A 26588-nucleotide genomic window follows, 5' to 3' on the forward strand; every position below is an offset into this window, starting at 1 on the left:
ACACACACGGGCCCCAGTGGAAATGCCATTTGCGTGGCACCGATGCAGGGGCCACGCCACCGACACTCATCATCACCATCACCATCATCAGCCACCCGTCAGCTGCTCGGACCCAGCGCGCGGCCGGGGCTGCTTGCACACATGCACCTGGCTGCCCGGATCCCACTTACCATGCTTCCTGCAGCCAATGGAAAGGCCAAGGGGGTGGGTAAGAGTGAGAATGGGAGTCAAAGACCACAACAAGGTGTGAAAAAACACGGTTTTAGCAGCCTTTTCCTTTTCCTTTTCCTTTTGGGTCATATCGCAATTTCAGTTTTCAATAAAAATAAAATTTTTGGGGTCCCTATCGCAAACTCGGTGAATCACAAACTTGAAACTCGCAATCCTGGCGACAGTACTGTATATGTATATATATATATATATATATATATATATATATATATATATATATATATATATATATATATATATATATATATATATATATATATATATATATATATATATATATATATATATATATATATATATATATATATATATATATATATATATATATATATATATATATATATATATATATATATATATATATATATATATATATATATATATATATATATATATATATATATATATATATATATATATATATATATATATATATATATATATATATATATATATATATATATATATATATTAAACCTCGTAAAACAGAGTAATTTGGGGAAACTTAGTCCATTAGTGCCGAAAGTCCATTAGAAGTAGCAGAAATTTAAAAATACGTATAATAGTACTGACTGCACTATAACAGTATATTTTGTAAAAAAGTCCCACCGGTCCCAAATCGATATACCTCATTGAAATAACACCTCTATTTAGTGCGAATTCCATTTAACAGTACCAAACTCTCGTTATATAGAGGATCTACTGTACTAAGGAACCAACATTGCTTAACTTCAGTGACTGGGTGATAAGTAGAACATCATCCATGGAGTACTTTCTGACAAGTTTCTCCCATGTATATAATATCTAGGAATGAAATCCAGGTCTACAAAAAGGATGAGAAAATTCCACAACTAACAAACCAATGCAAAACTGCAATGTCAGGATACATATTGTACATAGAGAAAGTAATAATGCCACTGCTTTTGTACTATTCACCTGCACCATGGTGTGGTACATAGCACATCTTAGTTTTTAGTAAACACAGTTATTGAAATTTAATGAGAAGTTAACACTCATTACTTAAGTAAATTACCGAGGGATTTGGGGATACTATTCATCATGCATTTGTGAGGTACAGTAATACTGATGCCTTCTCTGGAGCTTATCATATAACTGCTTAATACACATGATGCATATCAAGACAATTAATGGTGAAGATAGTTTATATATGAAAGGAGAAGATTAGTATTTTGATTACAACAGGATGCACACTTCAAATGGTGTGTGTTAGTCACTCCATCAGTGAGTAAGCTGTACAGTTGCTATATTATGAAGCTACTAAAACATTCTCAAGTAAGAACTAAATGTTAGACTAGTTCATTAGCACTCCAAGCAGTAGATAGAAAAGCCTCATTCCAGCAGAACCCCAACAAGATCTGTAAAGTCATAACTAAGGTGATTAGCAGAGATTCTGTACTCTCAAGTAGCTTTGGCTGTGTAATATTTAACAGATGTATTTTCAATAATCATTATGTACATCAAGATTTGGAATAATTATGATGATATCACTTTTCAATTTTATTTTATTAGTTTAGTCAGCCTGTAATGCTATTTTGAGTTTCCTCCAAAGGGCCGAATCACCCCTATGGAGGTAATTGACTCCCTACTTGAGAGCCAGTGGTAGATATAAATAAAGTGGTGTGTGCTGTCCTCCAACTGTGGTGCCTCACAACAGCTAGTCATTGTCAGGAAATGAATGACAGCAATGTCAAGACCATTGATTTAGAGGCTTGCTTAGTATTTTTACATAAGAAACCCTTTGCTTCATTTAGAGTATGTACACATTTAAGCACATATGCTTTGCTGAAAGGATGTTTGGAAGCAGCCTCTTAACCCATGACTGCATTACATGCTGGAAGATACAAGTAGTGGTTTATATCAGCTATTTATTAGGAATTCATTTTGTAGTACTTTATTCCTCCTCCTCCCCCTCCTGTTCTTCCTCCTCTTCAGGGTTCTCTAGCTGCTCAGCCATTAGCTCTTCATAGAATTCCTGCATCTTGTCTGGGTCATCCTGTAGGCCTGTAGAGGGTACCAAGGTCACACATGGTCAGCATGTAGTGACTGCAGACAGCTGCTCATTGTGTCTCACAGCATCATATGAGTGCGCATATAATCATCTCCGTTAATATAAGTTATTGGGGTATTAGGTAGACATTTCATCACACAAAATGCAAATGATGAAAGTTTAGCTAAAAATCTACTAAAATACAACAGAGGATAGGGTCTCTACATACCACTTCTAGGATGAGAGTTGGCACATGTTATATATTGTGGAAGCTACAAACTTCGCTACTTTCCTGAATTGAGTTTTATAATCAGAGATGTCTCAAATAAAATAATATCATGTAGATTCTTGTGGCTCTGGACTACCTGAAGTTATGATTAAAAATTAGATCATCTGTGCCAAGTCTACTTTAGACAAGTTATATTCTTAGCTGTTTGCCTTACCTGGGTTCATGAGATACAAATTAAACAGCAACCAATTCCTTCTAAATATTCTTTTCCTGCAATAAATCGATATGAGTCACATTGGTGGTAAGCTCCTATGAGAACATCCAAGTCCTCTCTTAAAGAATCTAAACTTTTACTCACCCATCATGGTCTTCAACTTCACAGAGCACATGATGAAGTCATCAAATGACACTTTGCCATCCCGGTCCCCATAGCGCAGCATGAGGGCATCACAAACATGGTTATTGAGGCGATAGCCAGCAGAGTTGAGGGCCTGACGCAGTTCAAATGAACATAGTTGGCCGGAGTTGTCCTTGTCATATAGCTTGAAGGCATTCTGTGTGGAGAGATCATTAAAGGTATGCATAAGGTATTGCTAAAGGCTCAATGACATCTTATGTGAAAGTACCAAACTGCATCCTATAAATGGTGCATGTATATGCATGAATGATCTATGCCAAGCCCAGTATGGAAAAACATACTCTTCCACACCTACCTTCCACAGTCTGATATCCATCCATAACTGCAGGAATTCTTGGAGACCCAGCTTGCCTGAGCGGTCCACATCCATCATGGCAATCATGCTACGACATACATCTTTGCTGAAGCCCTCAAAGTTGAACTCTGCCGGTGACAACAAGCATTTAGTGTTTGGACAAAAAGTATTGCTTGGTTTCAAGAATAAGCGAGTGGTGCAATAACAGACTTTTTCACATGATATTGTTAATTCTTGATAATAGCTGGCACATAATGTAACTGTGGCAGAGTAGGGGTTGTCGATGATGCCAAATTAAAATGAATATTTAAATAAATACATATAATCTTGTATGAGATGGAAACAGTTCTGCTCAAAAATATGATATACTACAATTATGATTATGGTTAGTAATATGTTACTGTCAGATGATTTAAAAATGCAGTCTATATTTACTTTTTAACATATTATTTATCCACAGGAACAACTCAAAAGGTTTGTGTAAATGCTATATTCGAAGTGAGCCCTTCACCTGGTTAAGATGAAAAGATACTATAGAGATAGTTTTAGTCAAATTGTTGAACCTGGTGCTTTGGAATGTGCACTTTAGTAAACCTGTGGAATCTGTTAATTCAGAATGTTGAAAAAGAAGCTTGCAATATCTAGCATCACGGTGGTATTATGTGGGAATTAGGTTGATACTAAACATAGAACATGGAGGCTACAGTGACAATGTATATGAAATAGTGTAAGTAGGACTATGCATACACCAATCAAGCTGTTTTTAGGACTTGAAAGTATGAGATCACTGGATCACAAATTCACTACTGCACAAAGCCTGTGTATCATACACACAAGCAGTGATATTTGGCATATATATTACAACTATTCTAACACTTAAGTGCACATTTATACTGTCAAGGGAACAAAGTTTATTGTAGATTGAATATTGTAAGAATAATTTCCAATCAAAACCTAAGTTTGTTGACAAACATATTATCATTAGCTTTGTGCCACAAAAGGCAAATTTCAGAAAATAATTAGATACCATATATTTGAACTTTTTTGCATTATAGAAGGCATCATGATTGTCAATTTGAACTGTGACACTAATTTGTAGTATGTACCTAAGAAAGATGTGTTATATTAAGACCTTCACCTTCAACCAACACAGAACAAGTAAAATACGACCATGGTTTTGTTTATCAAGTGTAATTAGCTCAGAGCTATGAGGGAAAAAAAATAATATGAGACTATGAAATTGAAATCTAGCAAATCAGTTCTTATTGGCCTCATAAAATATTGACCTGGGAGTATTTCAGTATTGCTCATGTGTTGTAATGCAACCAGAAGGTAGTGTAACTCATGCAGTAGCTGGTGTTGGGTGTGTTTTTGATCTCTTACCGAACACTGATGATGGACAGCATGACAACATATGGAACACACAACATGTATATTAGAATGTGTCTGAAACTTAAACTACATGCAAGGTCCAGACCTCGGTATTTTAGAAAAACTTCAATAGCACAATGAAAAATCTCAAAATGTAGCACCACTGAGTGCCAATGGATCGAACCTGGTCCTTCTGAGTAGAAGTCAGGGCAGCAAACCAACTGAACTGTTGATGAGCTAAAAGGTCACTGTACCAGGGGCCACTTCATAAAAGGTGGTGGTGGCCGAGTGGATAGCGTGACGGTGCCGTGTTCAGGATGACGCGGGTTCGCGCCCCGCCCAGTGCCGCAAGCTGGGATTTTTTAGTCACCGCCGAGTGGCCTAAGACTACCCACGTACTGTCCAGAAGACCACCTATCAACCCGAACTCTAGATTCTAGGATTAAATATGAGCTCTGGGGGGCAGCATGAGCCAATGTAAGATGGCGCCACTATAAACACTTGCCTGTGCCACGATTGGCTGTGGCCGCCCATCAGGCCGTCAAACCTCAAATTCTCACAGCAATGCATCAATGCAGCAAATAAAGCGAACAGAATGTTGGGCTTCATTAAAAGAAACTTTTTATTCAAGAATAAAGATGTAATACTTCCACTATACAATAGTTTAGTCAGACCCCACTTGGAATATGCAGTACAGTTTTGGTCTCCCCACTATGCAAAGGACATTGCTAAATTAGAAGGTGTTCAGCGTCGGGCAACAAAAATTATCCCTTCCTTGCGCAACAAATCTTACGAAGAAAGACTTTCCACCCTTAACATGTTCTCTCTTGAGAAACGTCGCCTCTGAGGAAAACTGATCGAATGTTTTAAAATACTTAATGGTTTCACGAATGTAGATAGATCAACATTGTTTATGATCGATGACACTTTGCGTACGAGGAACAATGGCGTAAAACTCAAATGTAGACAAGTAAATTCAGACTACACCAAATTTTTCTTCACCAACGTTGTAGTGCGAGAATGGAATAAGCTCCCACCATCAGTGGTCCAGTGTAACACGATTGACTCCTTCAAAAACAAGCTTGACCGTCACTTCCTTCAACTTAATATCAACTAGAGTTGAAATGCAACGTCTTGGAGCCTTCTGATTAATGTAAAATCACTTAGGTTTAAGGACAGACCACCTAGTCTGGACCATGGGGTCTGTGTGGTCTGATTTTCTATGTAAATCTATGTAAATAAAGAAAGCCTACCAGCGCTATAAGCAATTACGTGACCTTTTAGCTCATCAGTGGTTTAGGTAGCTTGCTCCCCTAACTTCTACTCAGAAAGCCCAGGTTCGATCCTTGGCACTCATGTTGCATTTCCAGACCTGGGTAGTTGTGGAGGCTTTGCTGTTAGTGTTTGATTCTTTCATTATTAAACATACAGTCATCCCTCAAATAATACGGTTTCCAATAGTTTGGTTTCGGTTTTATGTGGATTTTCATAGAAGAGTTTTTTAGGATTTTTGAATTTCCTGATGAGCAGGAAATTTAAAAATCCTAAAAAGATCTTCTATGACAATCCATATAAAACTGAAACCGAACTATTGGAAACTGTACTATTTGAGGGACGATGTAAAAAGTATAAGGGCTAATTATAAATAAAAACACAGGTTCAGAAGTACCTGCATAAAAAATTAACATAAGATGGAGGGGAACCTTGGATATTTAGGTTTTTAAATGTTTCAAATTTCCAGTAACTTTGGCTATAAAGCATGAAGCAGTATTAAAATCTATATTACTGTCACATAATTATGAAATACAGTACATACATACATACTGTACATATATACATGATATTAATGTCATGAAGGTAATACTGTCTGACATGTGATCTACTAAACTACTATACTATGGTTTTGCATATAGTATCTTTAACTATGCTAGTATTTGTAGCTTTGCATTTAGCAGTTTCATTCTAAAATAGCAATAGTGTATCACTAACCTCTTGTCAGGGCAAAGTTAAGGACATCCTGCAGCTCCTTCCAGTCAATCTCTAAGTCATCACCAGCAACTTTCCTGAAGAAGGCATTGATCCTCTCATCAGCCTCCACTTCCTGTGTATCATCCTCAGGTTGGACCTTTGCGGAGACATAACGTTTATCAACATGTGTCTTTTCTTCAAGGGAAAGTTATGTTAGTGCTGAATAAAAGACACACACACAAAAAAAGATTGGAATCTTAACACAACACACGCTGACCAGTATGCCATCACTGAAAGCCTGTCTTTAGTAGTCTATTTTAGCAACATTGCAGTAGCTTTATTTCTAAAATTTATGCTGAAAACTTGCCTGTACAAGAAACTGACCAGCAGAAAATGATAAATAATAGTTTCTATAGTCCGTGCCTGTACAAGAAACTGACCAACAAGAAACGATGAATAAAAAGTTTATTTATGTATTAAAAATTATGTAATAAAAGTATTTGAATATACAAATACTACTAATTACCATCTTTGCACAGGATATTTTATGGCATGATCTAAAGTGCTTTGATACAAATGTTTATTTTATACCAAGATCCTTGAAGTGGGAATGTCAAGATAAACTGTTTTAGGGATTAAGGGATAAGAATAATCACTTGCACATTTACTTCAAATTACTTGTGCCGATCACATGCATGCTAGAAATAAAACAACAAAGCTAAAAAAAGAAAATACTGGTGATAATAAATAATGGTGCATTCATTAGGGTAACATGCAACTGTAATTTGTGATTAAAACCTTGCTTTGTTTCAGTAGATATGCTGCTTCATTCATAAGTAAAAAGATTTTGAGTCACAAATTTAATCAAACCAATGAAAACATGAGTCATATAAATCAAAGGATGAAAGTGGATATTCCAATTCTGCTTTTATCCCCTTTTTTGTAAGGGAACATCATGTATATCCAGATGTCAATTTCTCAAATCATAAACTGCTCCAGGCATGAAACAATTGAGTCCAATCAGGTGAAAAACAACAGTCAGTCCATTTGGAAATCATAAATCATAAAGTAATCAGAATTCATGCTCTTTTCATATCTCGCTGGTAAAGCTGCCAATGCACGCTGCCATCTCCAACACTTACTCTCTTCACTTGTGAACCTCGGCCATCCTGTTCATCCTGTATACGTGGGAAAGTCAAAAGTGAAGTGGGTGAGTTACAAACAAGCAATGTAAGGGTTAGTGCACAGAGAGAAAAGGGATTAAGAATGCTGTGGTTTTCTGCTCTAAGGAAAGCAAAGCCCAAGAAAATCAGAATGGGTCAGCAGGTGAAGCAAATGCTAAATGGTGACTGGTACTCACAAGCAGTTTCAATGGAAAGGATCTACAGGAGGGGAATTTCTACTTTTGAGAAGAATTTTTATTTTCTTATACAATTTCAGTTATGTTTGGCAGACTGCGCCCTGATTCTTGGATGTAAAGAAATGAAGCATACAATAATGAAAATGAAAGCTACACAAATACTAAAATTAATATAATTGTACGGTTTTGGTGAAAAATTAATCTTGATAAAATTATTGAAAAGTTCAATATTTTCAAGTGCTGAAAACCATGGGTGGTGCACAAATGCTATGCATATTCAGTTAAGATCATCCGAGGGTACTTTAAATATCAATGGATTTTTACGATTTTGTAACACGTACATCTAAACTGAGTGTTTACCACCAAGTGGAGACAATGGCTGAGTGGTTAGTGTGGTGCCACCGCATCCAGGAGGACACAGGTTCAATTCCTGCCTGCCACCACAGCTGGGATTTTTCAGTCACTGCCAAGCGGCCTAAGACTACCCACATGCTGCCCTGAAGACTACCCATCAAAGTGGACTCTAGATTCTCTCTCTAAAGAGAAGCTCAAAGATAAGCTCCGGGGGTCAGTTTAAGCCAAGCACGGTGGCGCCACCATAAACACTTGCCTCCGCCATAATGGGCTGGGGCCAACCATCAGGCCCCACCAAGAAAGCCTACTGGCACCATAGAAAAAAAATACCATAATAATAATAATAATAAATAAATAAATAAATAAATAAATGAAATAAAAAATAAAGAAAACATCAGGGCATTTGAACAGCCCTCTCCCAAAAAATGTTTTAGAAAAATTTGTTAAACATTACATATTCAATTAATTGACCAATGCTGATGGGCTCCCTCCCCAGATGCACCTTATAATAAAAGTTGGTCATTAGAATTTTAAATTTCCTTACAGTTTAGTTGGGAAATGTTTGTTTCTGTGGTAGTCTGGAATATGTTTTTAATACATGTGATTATTTCTCTCTAATGATGCAGGGCTCATCATAAACAGCCAAGTAGTTAGGCAAATATTTCCAAATCTAAACTTTTTGTGTGGTTTTGAGATAATGAACAACAAAGTTTCTTTCCTATTCCCTTATTCAACCCCTTTGTAAGTGAGACCTAGATGCAAATAATCATGATGCATCAAACTTGGTACATTCTATGGCATCCTAGTTTATAAAGTATGGCTGGAATGTAGTACCTTTTCTGAAAGGTATTATTTGTTAAGGGTAATGATGTTAAGAGATACCACCTTACTCAGTGTTGTCAGATTTACTCTATTTAGAACCCTCCAGGCTCATATTTTTACTATAGAAGAGTTTTCATTTTCTATTCCATTGTTTTGGTTCACTACTAGTTCAGTCTGTGCCACCTATACTTTTAATAACTTTATTATGGCTGTATGCCTTTTATAGACTCAAATAATGTACATCTTTACCATAGAGCCTCTAGACACCAGTAAATGCAATAAGAAATAAAATTTCTGAGTTGAGAAAATTTTGAGAACACTTGCTGTTTGTGCACACAAAACACAATGCAACATCATTTTGGGGTGCTGGGAGCTTAAAAAATCAATGATAATTTGTTAGTTTTTTTTGCAAATTTTGCTTTAATATTAAGTTCTAAAGTTCTATAATATGAAATGGCTAAAATTCACTAATCAGGTTAGAGTTTGAATAAGAAAAAAATTAGATCCTTATAACTAATTGGAGTGTGCAAGTACTGTCCAGTGAACATCTAGCAAAAATTTATAGTTCTTGGTTAATTCTAAACATGCAAATGGCTGGTGATTACATCTGTGCAGAACTTAACCATAACATGCCAGGAAACAGTAATAAAAATCCTGAAGAAAATCTTTGTGTGTACCTTCATGCAAGGTTTTACTCAATTATATGATTCACCACTCTTCAAAAGGGACCTATGCTGAGGTGTGTGTTACCTTATCAGCCTATGATGTCATCCCTACATGCCCCTCCATTAAGTCTCTATGCAAACACCTTCCTCCAACCAAGTACCTCCTAGCAGGAACCACTGACTTGCTCTAGACGCAAGCTTTGTAGAAGGCCCCTTGGCTTTCTCCACTCAGGGTTGTCTGTTACAGATACAACCCAGTGGACAAATTTGACTTTTAGGTAGCATGCTACAAATCCATATAGCTGGAGTTGGCATTCACAGAATATGCAGGTAATAGGCCTAAATTCAGTTTCTTGGAGTAATTGCCAATTTGATAAAGTCATTCCAATGATACCACATGATTATATAAGACACATTATTAAAGGCATTGATTTGTTTCTTCAAGTAAGACAGGGGGCACAGAAGACTTGAAAATGCAAATTATTGTCCTGTATAGGTACTGCCAATGTCACTACTCAGGTTAAGTGAGTCCATAACAATGGGGGCAAAGCCAGTCAGCCAGAAGACTTCTTGCAGTGACCTGCTGTTGTTCTGAACTACGCTTACATGTATTGAAAGTTTTTCAAGATCTTGATGTCCTCATTGCATAAATGAATGGACTATACTGTTTCATCCAGTAAGTCTCAAAACACATGTACTTGATCGTGGTTCAGGAGACCTGAAGTCCCAAGGACTTTGCCTCCTTGTGCAGTGCCTCGGGAGCCATCAGTTCAGAAACTTGGTGGGGGATTACTGTATCATTGGTAAAAACAAGGTCAGTGACCCTGGGATTGCTGAAAGGTGCTCCACACTGACTTTGGTTCATAATTCTACCTAAAACTTAATCCATACATGTTTTTGAGAGGTGGCAAGCCAAGTATGCAGCCCTGCTTTACTCCCATGTTCAAAGGAAACAAACTGCATATGCCCTTACACACATCACTGCACTCAGTCTCAGAGTACAGGCCTCTCAATAGATCAGCAATCCTTGTAGTAACCTTTGGGAGTTGCTGGAGATCCCAAAGCATCTCACGATACATTGAATCTACCTTTCCTAGATCGCCATTGGGTGGAAGCATCCCCTGTCAAAACCCATGTTGGCAGTCCACTTGTACGAGCTTTAGGGAAATCCTAGAAGAACAGCAACAGGAACAGAGGCAAGACATAGAAAAAGAAGTTGTGAATGTACTAAAAAATAGAGAAACAATGGTGAGGGACATGGAAGAAAAGAAAAAATGTGTCATAGTGTTTGCCGTAAAAGAGCAAAAAAAAAACAGTGAAGACTCAGAGAGAGAGTTACGAGAGGAGTAAGGTGAAAAGTATATTGAGAAATATGAATACTGAAGAGGAGGAAAAGTTTGAGGAAGAAGTACATGAAATAACTAGATTGGGAAGATACGACGAAGGAAAAAACAGACCATTAACCCGGTAGCAGCGATAGGCCAAATCTGTGGCTTTACCATGTACCAGCGACGGGCCAAATTTTTGCCCTGATATAAACCCCCCAAAATAGATGATGCATAAACTGATCACAAATGCACTGATATTAATTGTGAAATGGTTTGCACAAGTGATGATTTTTTCTCATTTTTCTCGCTTACAGGGGCCTTTAAGAAAAATGACCCACGCAGCTACCGGGTTAAAGATAAAGCTAAGGTCCCAAATGGCAACAGAAACAATACTAAATAGGTCATGGAAACTAAACAACTCTGAAGAATATAAGCAAATATATGCGAGGAGAAATATGTCAGAGAATGAAAAAATGCAAATAAAGGAAATCATAAATGAAGCGAAAAAAAGAAATAATAAAAGATCAGAAGAAGAAAAGATTTTTTGGGGGAGAATGAAGAACGAAAACCGATGAAGTGGTGGATAGGAGCCAAAAAGAGGGAATAAGGGTGTTGACAGAAAGAAAGCGGTTTAGCGTAAGCAAAGCTAACTCTTTAGTTAATGGATTAGCAGTTAGCGAAGCTAACTTTTCGGTTAGCGGTGCCCATCACTGCATACTACACAGTAAAAACTAAAGAAGAGAAAACATGGTTTGGATGGAGGTGTGAAACAGCAAGAAGAAATAGAAATAAAGCATGGAGGAATTTAAAGAAAAGACCAAATAAGAACAACAGGGACAAATATGAAAAGCAAGAAATGAATATGTGAAAATAAGGAGAGAGGAGGAAGCTAAATTTGAAAGAATAATAATTTTTAAATGTAAAGCAGAACCAAAAATGTTTTATAAATTCGTAAGCAGGAAGTTAAAAAGAAATGAAGGAGTGGAAAGGCTAAAAGAAAAAAAGGGAAAGGCTGAGGAATTGGGAATCTCCCTCCTGTTCAGCCAAGTGTTCATGTGACAACGGCCGAAGAGTAAGCATAGTACCGATTTTTAAGGGAGGCAAGAGAGAGGACCCATTAAATTACAGACCGGTATCACTCACTAGTGTGGTTGCGAAGATATGTGAGAGACTGGTTAAAAACAGGTGGTCAGATTTCTTAGAAAGTGAGAAAATTATCTTGGATTGCCAGTTTGGATTCAGGAGAGAGAGATCTTGCGTCACCAACTTGTTATGTTACTACTCAAGGGTGACAGATTTAATAAAAGAGAGAGAAGGCTGGGGGGATGGAGTATACCTGAATTTGAAAAAGGCATTTGACAAAGTACCCCACAGAAGACTAATTTGGAAAATTAAAAATAGGGGTGGAGTGGGTGATGGACTGATTAAGTGGCGGGAGGACTTCCTAACTAACAGAGAAATGAGGACGATAATCAGAGACAGGGTTTTCAACTGGTGCCCTGTGATGAGTGGAGTCCTGCAAGGTTCGATGTTGGCACCAATAATGTTTGCTGTTTATATAAATGATATGGTGGACGGAGTGTCCAGCTATGTGAGTTTGTTTGCAGATGATGCAAAGCTATTGAGATGAGTGAAAAATGTGAAGGACTGTGAGGCATTGCAAAGGGACCTGGATAGAATTTGGGAGTGGAGTGGTACATGGCAGATGGAGTTCAACCTTGGGAAATGTAAAAAAATGGAGTTTGGTAGGAGTGGTAGAAGATGTGATTATGATTATAAGATGGTTGGTAGGAGTGGTAGAAGATGTGATTATGATTATAAGATGGGAAGTGATATAATATGCAGAGGAGTGGAGGAAAAAGATTTGAGAGTGATGGTCTCAGAGAACATGTCACTGGACAAACACATCAACAGGATAACGGGACAAACTCTGAATTTGCTGAGGAACATAAGGACGGCATTTGTGTACTTGGATGAGGAGATGATGAAGAAAATTATAGTTACAATGATAAGGCCATGGTTGGAGTATGCAGCAATGGTCTGGTCTCCTCACGAAAAGGAGTACATAAGGAAGCTGGAAAGAGTGTAGAGAGTGGCAACTAAGATGGTACCAGAACTTTGAGATCGGACTTATGAGGAGAGACTCAACAGAATGGGGCTCACAACCCTGGAGAGAAGAGGAGAAAGAGGGGACCTGATAGTGGTGTACAGGGTGGCGAACGGAGTGGAGTATTTGGACAGAGGGGACCTGTGTGTGTGGAACGAGAGAGAAACGAGAGGACATGGAAAGAAGATGAGGGCGACCACGTGTAGGAGAGATGTGAAAAAGATTAGCTTCCCAAACAGAAGCATTGAGCTGTGGAATAGACTGGAGGAGGAGGTGGTTTGTGCAAGAAACATTCATGATTTTAAGGAAAAGTTGGATAAGAGTGGATATGGAGACGGGACAGCGTGAGCATAGCTCTCTTCCCGTATGTTACACACGTAAATACACACACACACACACACACACACACACACACACACACACACACACACACACACAATCATAACTTTTTTTTTTAGAGAGATTTATAAACTTAACCTGTGACCATTACCAAATTCCGAGAGGCTAAAGGGTTTTGAAAGAAAATATCTTGGAGCTAAAAAGTCCCTAACACATCTAGCTTGCTCCTATATTATTTTTTGTCATTTAAATCTCCTCTTTAATTTTTTATCTAGTAACCAAACCACCTCAGAGTGCTACATTTAATCACCCTCCAACTATATCTATCCTCTTAATCCCACTCATATAGTAATCCTTCTGTGCATATTTTGATCACTCACTCTTTACAAATGGCAAACACTTCCATTTAAAATGTTTCAGAAGCAAAGAAGTGACAGCTCTACTGCTGGTGGTGTGTGCATCAACAATGTGTACAATAAGTACCAACAGTACCAAAACTTTTGAAGGTAACTTAGCTGTGCTGGAACCAATGTGCTTATAAATACTGTACAGGCAACAAAGTACTTACAACCTTCCTCACTCCACTCACTCACCCTGTCATCCACCTGTCCGAAGCCCACATCTTCATCATTTTCTCTGAAATAGTGAGATTAATAAAATAATCATAAAACAACTTGAAACTGAACAAGATAACAATGACAATAAGATGACAAATAAGTATACAATGACAGTAAGAGAACTTCAAGCTTTTTGCAAGTTAATAAAAACTGAATACTAGTAAAACATTTTTGTTTCATCTCATTCTGGCTAATCAAACCATGTAGCCAGCATGTACAGTCACTATAAAAGAAGTAAACCAACAGGCACCATTTACTTACTCCATCTCATTAGCTTTTTCAGAGAATACTCTCAGAATGAATTCTCCTTCCTCATTAGGCTCAAAGGTAGATGGCACAATACAGTATGTGCCAGGGGGCAGCTTGAAACGGCATGAAACCTCTCTCATGTTGATGAAAGATGGGGAGCGAGCAACTGATGCTGAGTACTTGAAGAATTTCAGGTCCAGTGGCCGAGGAACACTGTCTGGGTCCCGCAACTGAGTAGCAAAAGTGATACTTAGTTCTTGTTTAACATCCATGTGATAGCTTTACACTTCAAATATCAAAGGGAAAGGCATGCTTAAAGATTAATTATGAGTGGCAATTAATTTTTACTTTGCAGATTATTCTTTACTGCACAAAAACTAGGTGCATTTACCTCCAAGACTTGCTTCTTTTCATCCTCTTGCAGATTAATCTTTTTGTTTCTACTTCCTGTAATTCATCTATGACAGTATTACCTGACCTCAACTGTCTCCAAACACTGTGATTAATTTTGCAATTGTCATCAATAAATTAAGAGGACTGCCATCCAAAATATATATTTTTGTATATAACCCTAGATGACTACATTTGATGTTATCCATAAACAATTATGCAAAATAATCTGCTATTAATTCTTAAACCATATAAAACCATCAAAAATTTAAATCATGCCCTTGACAAAACTTTGGCTCCTTTAACCATTTTAGGATTTTTTTTATTAACTCACATGATAAATTGCAAAGCCAATAGTAAGGCACTCCAGGCCAAGCTTCCTTTGTGAGCGGCGATTCTTCTGCATCAGTGCCACAATCACTGTGCACTTGTTGTCATCATCATCATCATCCACCTCACTCAGAGTGATCCTGTACTGTGGGTTGTGCCAGAATGACTCTGTTGATGACACATACAAATGAGATAATTCTCTCTCTCTCTCTCTCTCTCTCTCTCTCTCTCTCTCTCCATATATAATAATAATAATAATAATAATAATAATAATAATAATAATAATAATAATAATAATAATAATTATAATAATAATGGTAATAACAACAATAATAATAATAGTAATAATAATAACAATAACAACAATAACAACAATAATAATAATAATAATAATAATAATAATAATAATAATAATAATAATAATAATAATAATAATAATAATAATAATAATAATAATAATAATAATAATAATAATAATAATAATAATAATAATAATAATAAGCATAAAAAAATATTGCAATAGACTTCAAGAGCAAAGGTTGTTCATTTAATCAGCCATTACACCCACCAAGGAAATTCCTACAGCCACCAGCGGTAGAGCCCCTGATCCAGGCCCCTTCAAAGACACTCATCTCCCACTTGTGCTGGACAGAGCTAGTGATGTCCTCATCCTCCAGGGAGTCAGGATTCAGGTTGGTCATCTCCAGCATGGTGAAGTTGGTAAGGAAGTCCTGCAAAGTTTAGTCAGACACATATATGAGTACAGTCCACAAGCTTATCCTTTACCTAAACTGCCAGTGACTGCAAGGACAAATAATTTTTGAAAACATGAATTAAGAACTTTAATCTGTACCCTTGTAAGTTATATAAGAGGAGAGGTGAGCAAGAGTTACACATGAAAAGAAAGTAGTGGGATCCTTGAGATGAATGATGTAAGAGAGGATAGTGAGCAGGTATGGGTATGTATGAAATGGAAAAGGAATGACTGACTTGACTGACAAAGAGAGAATATGAGATAGGCTGTGGCAAAGTGATCAAATGCAATATGCTGAAGTAGCCTGGTAACTTTGAGAGAATGGTATAAGATGAGATGACATGGATGATCTACATGAGTGAGATTAGGACATGAGAGTGAAAGTATGTTGAGTAAGAGCCAAAGTTTTAGAATACTTTAGAGCAGCAGTTCCCAGCATCCTCGCACTCGTGACCCTTTTCCCAAAATCTTGCAACCCACATGACTCCCAGATATTAACAGTTTTGCACATTTTTTAAACTTATTTTCACCCATACCTGGCTCTGACATGCCTCAAAAGGCACCCTGATGTTCCCTCTTAACACTCACCAGCAGGAGCACACACCATCAACAGAATAAAAGCATAGAAAACAATCTCAAAACAACAGGCTATGTAAAACATTCACCTCAGCTGTTTCTAGCAAGGCTTCACGACCCTCTTGCCAATCCTTGACGATCCCCTGGGGCAGTGGTTCCCAACCTTTTCAAAGCCACAGACCAGTCGAGCAAGTGAAAAAATTCTGCGGACCAGTGCCATAGGCATAGATCCAAGCATACACTGACATTTATATAGTCCAAATACATACTTTATTTTTTTAGCAATTTAAAATTCAGTGGGACAATACCATGTAATGTAATGTTTCACATTATACAAAGGAAAGTGATTATAAAGGCTAAATTCAAATGTATGCCATGAGGGAAAAAATACTACACTAACTACAGCACTTAGTACTACAGTAGGCATGAAAAAGAGTAGCTGTCATGGTGATAGATTCATGTACCTATTGCAAGGTCTATCAATACACCAAAACGTAATATCTCATATTTTACAAATGAAATTAGAAATCCGATCTCCCTCTCGCTAGCTTTAGCTCCTCTTCTCTTTTTTCTTCTATCTTTCTTCTTTTCTCTCATTCTCTTTCTTCTTCTTTTCTTTTTTTTTCTTCTTTCTTCCTCATCTGTCCAGCGGGTGTTACACCATACTCTAAACATTTTTATTAAATTTTTATTTCATTATAACTAATTATTTGAAAAAAAAAAAAAAGTTTTTACAGATTATTTTCTTAAATCATGAACAAAACAAAAAGTCACTAGCAAAGCAATTTGGCGGACCAGCAAATCTTAAGCCACGGACCGGCACTGGTCTGCGGACCATAGGTTGGAAACCACTGCCTTAGGGGGTCGCGACCCACCAGTTGGGAAATCCTGCTTTAGAGAACCAAGGGCAGGAGACAGAGAGGACTACACAGAGAAATAACAGTATATAGAATGAAACCTAAAAACTTTACTGATGTGGCCACCAATGAAAAAAACCATGAGGAATAAATGTAGGACTAGACAGATAGGTACATAGATACATATTATCAATGAATACTTTCATGAAGAATGTATGAGTAAGTAACTTTCACATGATACACAATGTAGGTACTTCCAGCATGATAATAATAATAGTAAGCTTTGGCTGTGGGAAAGAGCTTTATAATATTATTACCAATGAGTGAGACCCATCACTAACCTTGAAGGACATCCAGAACTCTCCATCATGTTCAAAGGTGAGGCCCATCTCTTCCTTCTCCTCAGGAGGAATGAACTGCCATTCTTGACTTTTGTCACTCCAAGGGCCAACCCATTCAGCCTCATTGCCCCAAGGATTTCGAATGCGGACCAGAGGGATCTTGCCAGAAACTCTAGGTGTCTGAATTTCACAGAACTTGATGCGAGTGATGGAGTACGCATGACCACGAATCAGACCATTGTCACAACGTGCCTCCACCTCATTGGGGTCTGGCTGCAAGGAAAACATAAGAATATACCAATGGGAAATATGGAAACATGGTTCTGACAATTCAAATCATATATGCACTCACTTTTCCATGAATGCTGAGATTCCTGTTTTATGGAAAAAAAAAGAAAAAAAGTCTGATCAACATCATTCTCTTCATCAAACAGTACACCCAACAGAATGTTCATGTACAGTAACCCCTTGATAAGTCATACTTGGTAAGTCAGAATTTGAAAGTGTCTGACATAACAAGAATTGGTTACTCAGTATTAAAACATTGTCTGACTTGTCACGGTGAATGCTACACTTTTTCAACTTTCTCACTTGGAGCTGATTTCTTTCATACACACACACACACACACACACACACACACACATATACAGTCAAGTTGCGTATGACGCGGATTTGTAAGGCGCGGTTTCCTATGACGCGGTATGGTTTCAGAACCGTATGTTCAGATCACGCGAGTAAAACCATCTATGACATGGTTTGTGGTCTCCCCTGTAGTGCATTTGAGAGAGCGACTCAGGCCGCCTGGACCACCCCACGTCATTTCAAGTGTGTGATGCCGCAGCCCGATTTCAGGAAGATCAGCGGACACCATTTTGGTGCCAGGTAAACGTCCTCCAGGAAGATCAGAGGATGCCATTTTGCTGCCAGAACAGCTAGTAGACGTCCTCAGGAAGATCAGCGGACGCCATTTTGCTGCCAGTGAGACGCCGTTACCATAGCAACAATGAGGCTTAACTGAGAGGCGCACAAAAGCGTTTGATAGAGGGGCCCGGGTGGTCTGGGCGCCCGGGGCGACCCGAGTCGCTCTCTCAAAAGCACCCCTGGGCTGCGTTTGAGAGAGCGACTTGGGCCGCACGGACCGATCCGCATGCTTTCAAACGCGTGACGCCGCAACACGAGTTGCCAATTCGGACCCCTTGCTGCAGCTCTGTTGGAGAGGTGGAGCGCCTCCGTGCTATGATGACGTCGTCAGCAAATATGGTGGCCCAAACAAACACATATAAGTGCTTCCATTGAATTTCCCCTCTCTGTGCAATAATAATCACTGCAGCTTCCTTTTCATCCTCTGTTGCAAGGAGCACGTCGGCCAGAACAGCTAGTGATGCATGTTTAAACGTTGTCAAGATGATCAGCGGTCGCCATTTTGCTGCCAGAACAGCTAGGGAGAGAGCAGTGGACGCCATTTTGCTGCCAGTGAGACGCCATTACCATAGCAACAACGGCAGATAATGCCTACCGGTAGAATGAACGAAAAAAAAAAAGGGGGTGTGGGTGGGGCAAAATGGCAAGGGCCAGAACCAAATTGTATTTTCTCCTTAGGTTTAGTTATTCCTATGACGCAGTTTCCTATGGTGCGGCCGTTGCTCAGAACCAATTAACATATAATATATATATATATATATATATATATATATATATATATATATATATATATATATATATATATATATATATATATATATATATATATATATATATATATATATATATATATATATATATATATATATATATATATATATATATATATATATATATATATATATATATATATATATATATATATATATATATATATATATATATATATATATATATATATATATATATATATATATATATATATATATATATATATATATATATATATATATATATATATATATAAGAGGGTAAGTCAATAAGTATCCGCACTTTTATTCTAATTGTTTGTGAATAGGCTATATGGCTTTGTGTGCTATGCCGGGTTGTAGATGGCTCCCCCCTCGTCCCTTGTGGTTGGTTTCAGCGTTACCACTTCAGTGCACTCTGCACTGTTGAGAAGTAAGTATGGACGCACCACTCTCCATTTGCTCCAAAGAAGAACAACGCTCTGTAATCCGTTTTTTGTGGTCTGAAGGTGTACCAGGAGCTGAAATCCATAGAAGACTTTCAGTACAATACGGGGGTAATGTTTTGCCACGACGTAGTGTTTACGAGTGGATTGAGCAGTTCAAAAGCGGTTGGACAAGCGTGGAGGATGAGAAACGAGATGAACGCCCAGCCACAGCCACTACTGACGCCAACATTGAACAAGTGCAAGCCCTGATTCTGAATAACCGACGATTGACTATTGATGAAGTAGCTTATCATATGCACATTAGTCATGGTTCTGCATATGAAATTGTGCATAACAGGCTCAACTTTCATAAAGTCTGTGCGAGATGGGTCCCAAAACAACTTAGTGACGAACACAAGCGCAATCGTTTGAGAATCTGTCAGGACCTACTGGACCGTCATGCTAACGAAGGGGATACTTCTTTTAAACGAATTGTCACTGGAGATGAAACATGGATTCATCACTTCGAACCAGAGAGTAAACGCCAGAGCATGGAATGGAAACACCCCCGATCTCCAGTAAAAAAAAAAAGTGATGCTCACAGTTTTTTGGGACTCACGAGGGCCAATTCTGGAACATTACCTGGAAACAGGGTCAACAGTAAACAGTGAACGCTACAGTGATATGCTTATCAACAAGTTGAAGCCGGCAATTCGCAACAAACGCCGAGGTCTATTGTCGGAAGGCGTTCTTTTGTTGCATGACAACGCCCGTCCACATACCGCCGCCCACACCATTAACACTCTTCAAGAACTTCATTTCGAGGTGTTGGAACATCCTGCATACAGTCCTGATCTCGCCCCGTCTGATTACCATCTGTTTGGTCCACTTAAAGATGCTTTAAGAGGCCGTCGTTTCGCCACCGATCAGCAGGTGAAGGAAGCGGTGCATACGTGGCTCAATGCTCAACATAAAACGTTTTTTTCTAAGGGTATCGAAAAGCTAGTGCAACGATGGACCAAGTGCATTGAAAAGCAGGGTGACTATGTTGAAAAATGATGTCATTGTAAACTTTGTATTGTTGTTGTATTAAATAAAAAAATTGGAGTGTGGATACTTATTGACTTACCCTCGTATATATATATATATATATATATATATATATATATATATATATATATATATATATATATATATATATATATATATATATATATATATATATATATATACACACACACACACACACACACACACACACACAGACACACACACACACACATACATACATACATACATACATACATACATACATACATACATACATACATACGTACATACATACATACATACATATATATATATATATATATATATATATATATATATATATATATATATATATATATATATATATATCTATATATATATATATATATATATATATATATATATATATATGCAAACAAATGCTATGCCAAAATTAAGGACACCATCCAAGGCAAAGAAATGGGAAGGAGGTTCAAGAATTTTGGATTTTCTGAATTTCAGTATCTCACAGCTGAAGGTCAGACATGCATCAACCAAAATTAATATTTTCTCAGCAACAAACAGTGATACATACATCAATAGAGCAGCCCATTAGGGAGCCTCTCTGGTAAGCTTTCAGCATGATGTTGAAAAGGTTTGGAGGAGCCTTTGTGAGGTCATAGATCTCAGATACACCACCAGTAAAGTCCTCCATTGCCTCACAGGTGGTGCCTCCCTTTAGAGCCTCATACGATCCATGCAACCTGGGAATGGAAGGTAAGATTAACTCATTTCATTAGCAAGCAAAAGAAAACTGGATTTTAAATACCACCATAAGCTCACTCCTTTCTTCAGTGCCAAGAAATGGTGAGTTTGCCTCTTTGAGTGAAAAAAGCAGGTAAAGAAGGCAAGTCAAACCTGGCCTCTCTGTCCCTGATGTGGGGTAGCATGCAAGCTTTCTAAAATTTACTTTCTCTGAATTTGCCCTATCAATTATCAACCCCCTGTGTGATGGGGGAAAAAAAAAAAGAAAAAAAAAAAGAAAAGATAAGATTCTAGCTCCCCTGGTATTTGACAAGGGTCACTTACTTGGCATATGCCTTCTCCACAAGGGCAGACCAGAACTCATTCTTCTCTTCTGAGTGCATGAAAACCAGTCGGCCATAGAAGGTGGGCAGTCGGTCATCCACCACAACATCTACCCAGCGGCCATACTGCCAAAACCTGAGGGTGACCAAACAACCATAAAGGCTCCATTAGATGAATATTAAAAATGAAATGTATTTTTGTAAAAAAGTAGACTTCAGTTGATCATATTGTAATTTTAAGCACTTACTGAATGTACTAGTTAGCATTGGCTGAACCTTTCATGTCAAAGCACTAAAAGAATTTTCTTTCATTAATTCTTCAGTTTTTATGGTCATTAACATATTTTGTTTTTTAACTTTAATTGGGAGGGGGAAATTAAATTTTAACAAAGTAAAGACTTCTTTTAAAAGACCTGAAAGATATTAAAAGTTCATAAGGAAGTTCTCCTTCATATTAAATCAATATATCTAAAACAATGATGAATTCTCTAACCTGAAGTGGAAGATGCCAGCATAGTTATCTCCAAAGCCTTGGTCGCTGGGCACAATTTGATAGAAGAGACGGCGGTTGAGGGTTAGGTTTGCCACAGCAGCCAACAGCCAGCAGTCACCTAATGGTCAATTTGTTCATGTTCATTAATGACACTGCACTTACTTTGTGTGTTATTAAGAAGCACATTTTTTAATTTGTCTCCTTTGAGTAATTTTAAATTGTGTTGCTTCCCTTATGCTGTTCAATATTTAATTCATTATGCTGTTCTTTAGTTCATGTGAGATGGAACTCATTATTTAGGGTCATTTATCTTACTGCAAATATATCCTATCTTGAGCCACTCCACTGAGACCGGCACTAATAACATCCTCTAGCACCACATACCCAGTTCTCCTTGCTTGACATCAAAGCGTGTGGCTCCATCAATAAACAGCTGTGGCTCATCTGTGATTTCCTGAAAATTGTGAGTGGTAATATTACAAATTTAACTCATAGAAAATAATGAATATTTTTATAAAGTTTAAGATTTTTTTTTTAAATCACTGAACCAAAGATCAATTGGCAAAGGTACGGTAATGAAAATAACAGCATGTAATAACATCTAGAGGGTATTGAACTTGTTCATATATACTCTTAATATACTTTAGTGACTAATTATCAAATCTCTTTGGAAACTTAATGTACAAAGACAGTTTCTTATTTTCATTTAGAATTAACATATGGTTGCAGTAATATTAATCTAAATTTCCTGTAAACAAATATACAGTTAAGTAATAAGCTAGAATTTAATAACTTACTTGAACATCCATTCAGCAGGTACATTATCTAAACTAAAAAAATAATACTATATACGTATCTATATGTACAGACATACACTTAACAATACAACCCTTTGTAGAACAACTTACAGAATTCTTTTTATGTTTTAGCATGAGCAAGGAATTTATGTGTACAGAAAAAGCTTGAGCAACATAATGAGAAGACTTTTTGAAATAAACTCTAATTATGTTGAAATATGTTCACAACCATGCAGCCAACAAAGCTATAGCAGCTAGGGAGACACATGACATGATTACCACACACTACCAATTTACATGCTGGAACAACATTAACCAGAGCTAACAAAAATAAAACAAACGAATACTAATTACTAAGCCACGAGCTGAACATGAAGGGTGTGAACCAAAGTGAGAGGCAGTGGTCTGTGTCTTACTGATTGAAAGTCTGTTCCTTAGCACACATTAAGTGGACTATGAATGCATTTTGGTTGTCTAGTTTAATATACAGTAAAAGTCCTACAATTTGAAGAGAAGTGGACCCACATCTGTTTGGATTTGCACATTTTTCAAAATACTGAATGACAACCCCAAATTACTGTAAACATGCACATAGATTATTTGCTCAATTATCGTCAAAGCATTAAACCTGCATTTTTTTAATATTTTAGTTGCTGTACTAATCTAGTAGGCTATAATATATTTTATACATTAATAGTGAAGGTGGAAATGTGCAGAAAAAATAACTTGCTTCACTTTCCCATTGCTTGACTACTACAATTTATTGCACATTGAAATGAAGTTTTATTTCTTAACACTCTCTTCATCAGGTATTGTTACTGTTTTTCTGCACAAGGAGAAATCTGCAAAAAAGTATGCCACTGCACTACTGTTCCCAAGGCTGGCAGTGGTATTAGCGCCAAAACAAAACAACAATAAACATGCACGTGCTTCTAAAGAATGAACCAAAATTTTTTGTCATTAATTCCTGTTATGTGGAATTCTGACAATTAATTATTTTTGCATTTTTATATGATTCTAGAAATGTTATTAATAGAAAATGTGACCATAATACAAATAAATTTGAAGTGTCAACAAATATTTGCAACTTTAGGACAAGTGAACAGCAGTGGGTGGGCATGCAGGCTATATGTGAAACTGTTAAGGTTGGTATTAAAATTTTACCTGTACACATTAAGTCAAATACACAAAGACCAAAGACTTAATCATATGTATACAAAAATATCCAATTCCAAGTAGAAAACTGAGAGACTCAAGGAAGGATCCTGAGGACATCCACCTGTTGGCTCTGATGCCCTGCCTCTATCCATCCTCTAACAAAAACTAAAACTATATATATGAGTAATTACTGAACTGGTTAGTTGCTGAGAAAAATATTTTACAAAATTGGAAAACTGAAGAATATTATCGTACTATTATGATTAATGAAGCCACAGGATTATCTACACATTCCCAAATGAAGCATCCCTCTAATAAGTGGGCAGCAGAGCACCTCCAAGAACAAGGCAAAACATATGTGATTAGAGATTAGCAGGGAATTAAAATGGTAAGACTCGATGCCTGAAACATGTCAACAAGAGCTGCTATCTATCAGTTGTTTATGCTATTAAATATGTGATATTGAAGATTAATGTTGATTTTCAACCATCAATGAAAAATAATGTTGCTGCCTTTGATAAAATTATACTAATTCTGTCTTGTCAGCTGTTCATGAGGTGAAACCTGCTGCATGCAGTTCTGAGTCACCTGCCTACCACACTTATTGTGGTAGATGCATTATCAGAGCTGATAATTATAGAACATTTGTTGAAATGTGAACTTTCCTATATTTATCAATTCTGTACACAAAGGAAAGTGCACAAAGCCTGTTGACTCATACAAACATGCTGTCTCCTGCTACACCCAATATATCTTGTTCTTGTCGTGTTGAGCATTCCTCAGGGCCATCTATACTGCCCCCCTCATTGATAAGCTAAACAATTATACACACTACATACTCTCATTATGCCTATATTGTTCCATGGCAAGCAGGTGAATAGGAATTCAAATATGTACTTCAAGTGCTGGAATGCAGCAAGCAGTCTCTGTTTTTACTACTCAAACCTTAGTGCAATGTGTGAATACCTTTAATGCCATGATTTCCTAGGAAGAAAAATCACAAGTTAGACAAAGTTCATAAACTTCACACATTCAAGTTAGAGCAAAATTAAATAGCCTGTTAGTTTCCTCTTTCAGTTAACCAACAATATATTAGTCTATATCATTAAACAGTAAAATGGATTTCACAAATAAACTTCCTATATTAATAAGGAAACAAGTTAGTTTTACCAAATATGTTAAAACACAAGATCAACCTAATGTTGATAAAAGTAATTATACCACTATTCTTTGTTAATTGACAAGACACATGAAGCAAATACAAACACACAGCCAGAAAGTCACATTACCAAAAGCTGAAGATAACAAAGTTCACAAAGATATGTATGGATGTGTAGAATAGATTTAAGGTGTACCCTTTCATTCTGTGCCACATATATGGCAGGGAAGGATACAGCAGGAGTGGCACGTCATATGTGATGAACTCTTTGGCCACTCACTACTTACGTATGGGTACTGAGAACCTTGTTGAGCACATTACAAATATGTGCAAAATATGTATAAATGTCAGTAGTACATTAAATGGATTACCTACTGCTTTCCCTTTTATTGTCACAAAGCTGGAGATTACAATATTCTCTCTCTCTCTCTCTCTCTCTCTCTCTCTCTCTCTCTCTCTCTCTCTCTCTCTCTCTCTCTCTCTCTCTCTCTCTCTCTCTCTCTCTCTCTCTCTCTCTCTCTCTAACCAGTTTACTGAACAACCCTCCCATGACTGTTTTTGGCTTCTCAGGAATAGCCTTCCTCACCACCATCTTGCAACATCCTGCTTATGCAGTGATCATGTCAGTGACTATAATGATGACTGCATAGATTCCATTTGTGTGTAGCATTACAGCATACTGACTTTTTTAAAGGTAGTACATAATAATGATTAGACTTACTGTTTGTTTATCTTTCTGCCTTCAGTTCTGGTGCAAACCCTTTATCCTGTTGCTAATTTTGCCAGTAAATTGAGTCAATACATTCTTAAAGTCTCAACAAGCAATATGAAACAACCTGCCCCCTTACTCTAGAAGTACGTTAAACTGTGGTAGGGCATCATAGGACTTGATGAGGAAAGTGTATGGAGTGGATGCTGCGGCCTTAAGGCATGGCACTACGTATAGTGTAGGGTAAGGTAAAGTGTCTAGGGAGAGGAAGGTCATCAAATTAAGGTGTTGGCTGTTGGGTGTGGCCTGTTTGCCTCTCTGTTTCCCCTCTCTACATCAACCTTTCTCAAAATTCACAGCAGCTCTTCCCTCCTCCTCACTCTGAATTTCTAGTTTCCTCACATCAATATAGTTCACACAATATAAACAGTTTTCATGTTAGAATCA

General features: G+C 37.3%; 1 protein-coding gene across 1 annotated transcript in view; it reads right to left on the reverse strand.

Annotated features, from left to right (window-relative positions):
- Nucleotides 1-26588, reverse strand: part of LOC127010447 (calpain-B-like) — a gene marked incomplete in the record, with an annotated part of 104942 nt that overhangs the window by 2669 nt on the left and 75685 nt on the right. Inside the window, 15 exon segments of the mRNA XM_050884618.1 lie at nt 2143-2253; nt 2827-3022; nt 3182-3309; nt 6542-6677; nt 7663-7698; nt 14089-14131; nt 14374-14591; nt 15086-15249; nt 15650-15812; nt 17610-17882; nt 21333-21501; nt 21827-21961; nt 22319-22436; nt 22703-22772; nt 25240-25257. Coding sequence (XP_050740575.1) covers nt 2144-2253; nt 2827-3022; nt 3182-3309; nt 6542-6677; nt 7663-7698; nt 14089-14131; nt 14374-14591; nt 15086-15249; nt 15650-15812; nt 17610-17882; nt 21333-21501; nt 21827-21961; nt 22319-22436; nt 22703-22772; nt 25240-25257 — 1977 coding nt within the window.

The sequence above is a fragment of the Eriocheir sinensis genome, chromosome 43, assembly GCF_024679095.1.
Source record: "Eriocheir sinensis breed Jianghai 21 chromosome 43, ASM2467909v1, whole genome shotgun sequence".
NCBI classification, from domain to species: Eukaryota; Metazoa; Arthropoda; class Malacostraca; order Decapoda; family Varunidae; genus Eriocheir; species Eriocheir sinensis.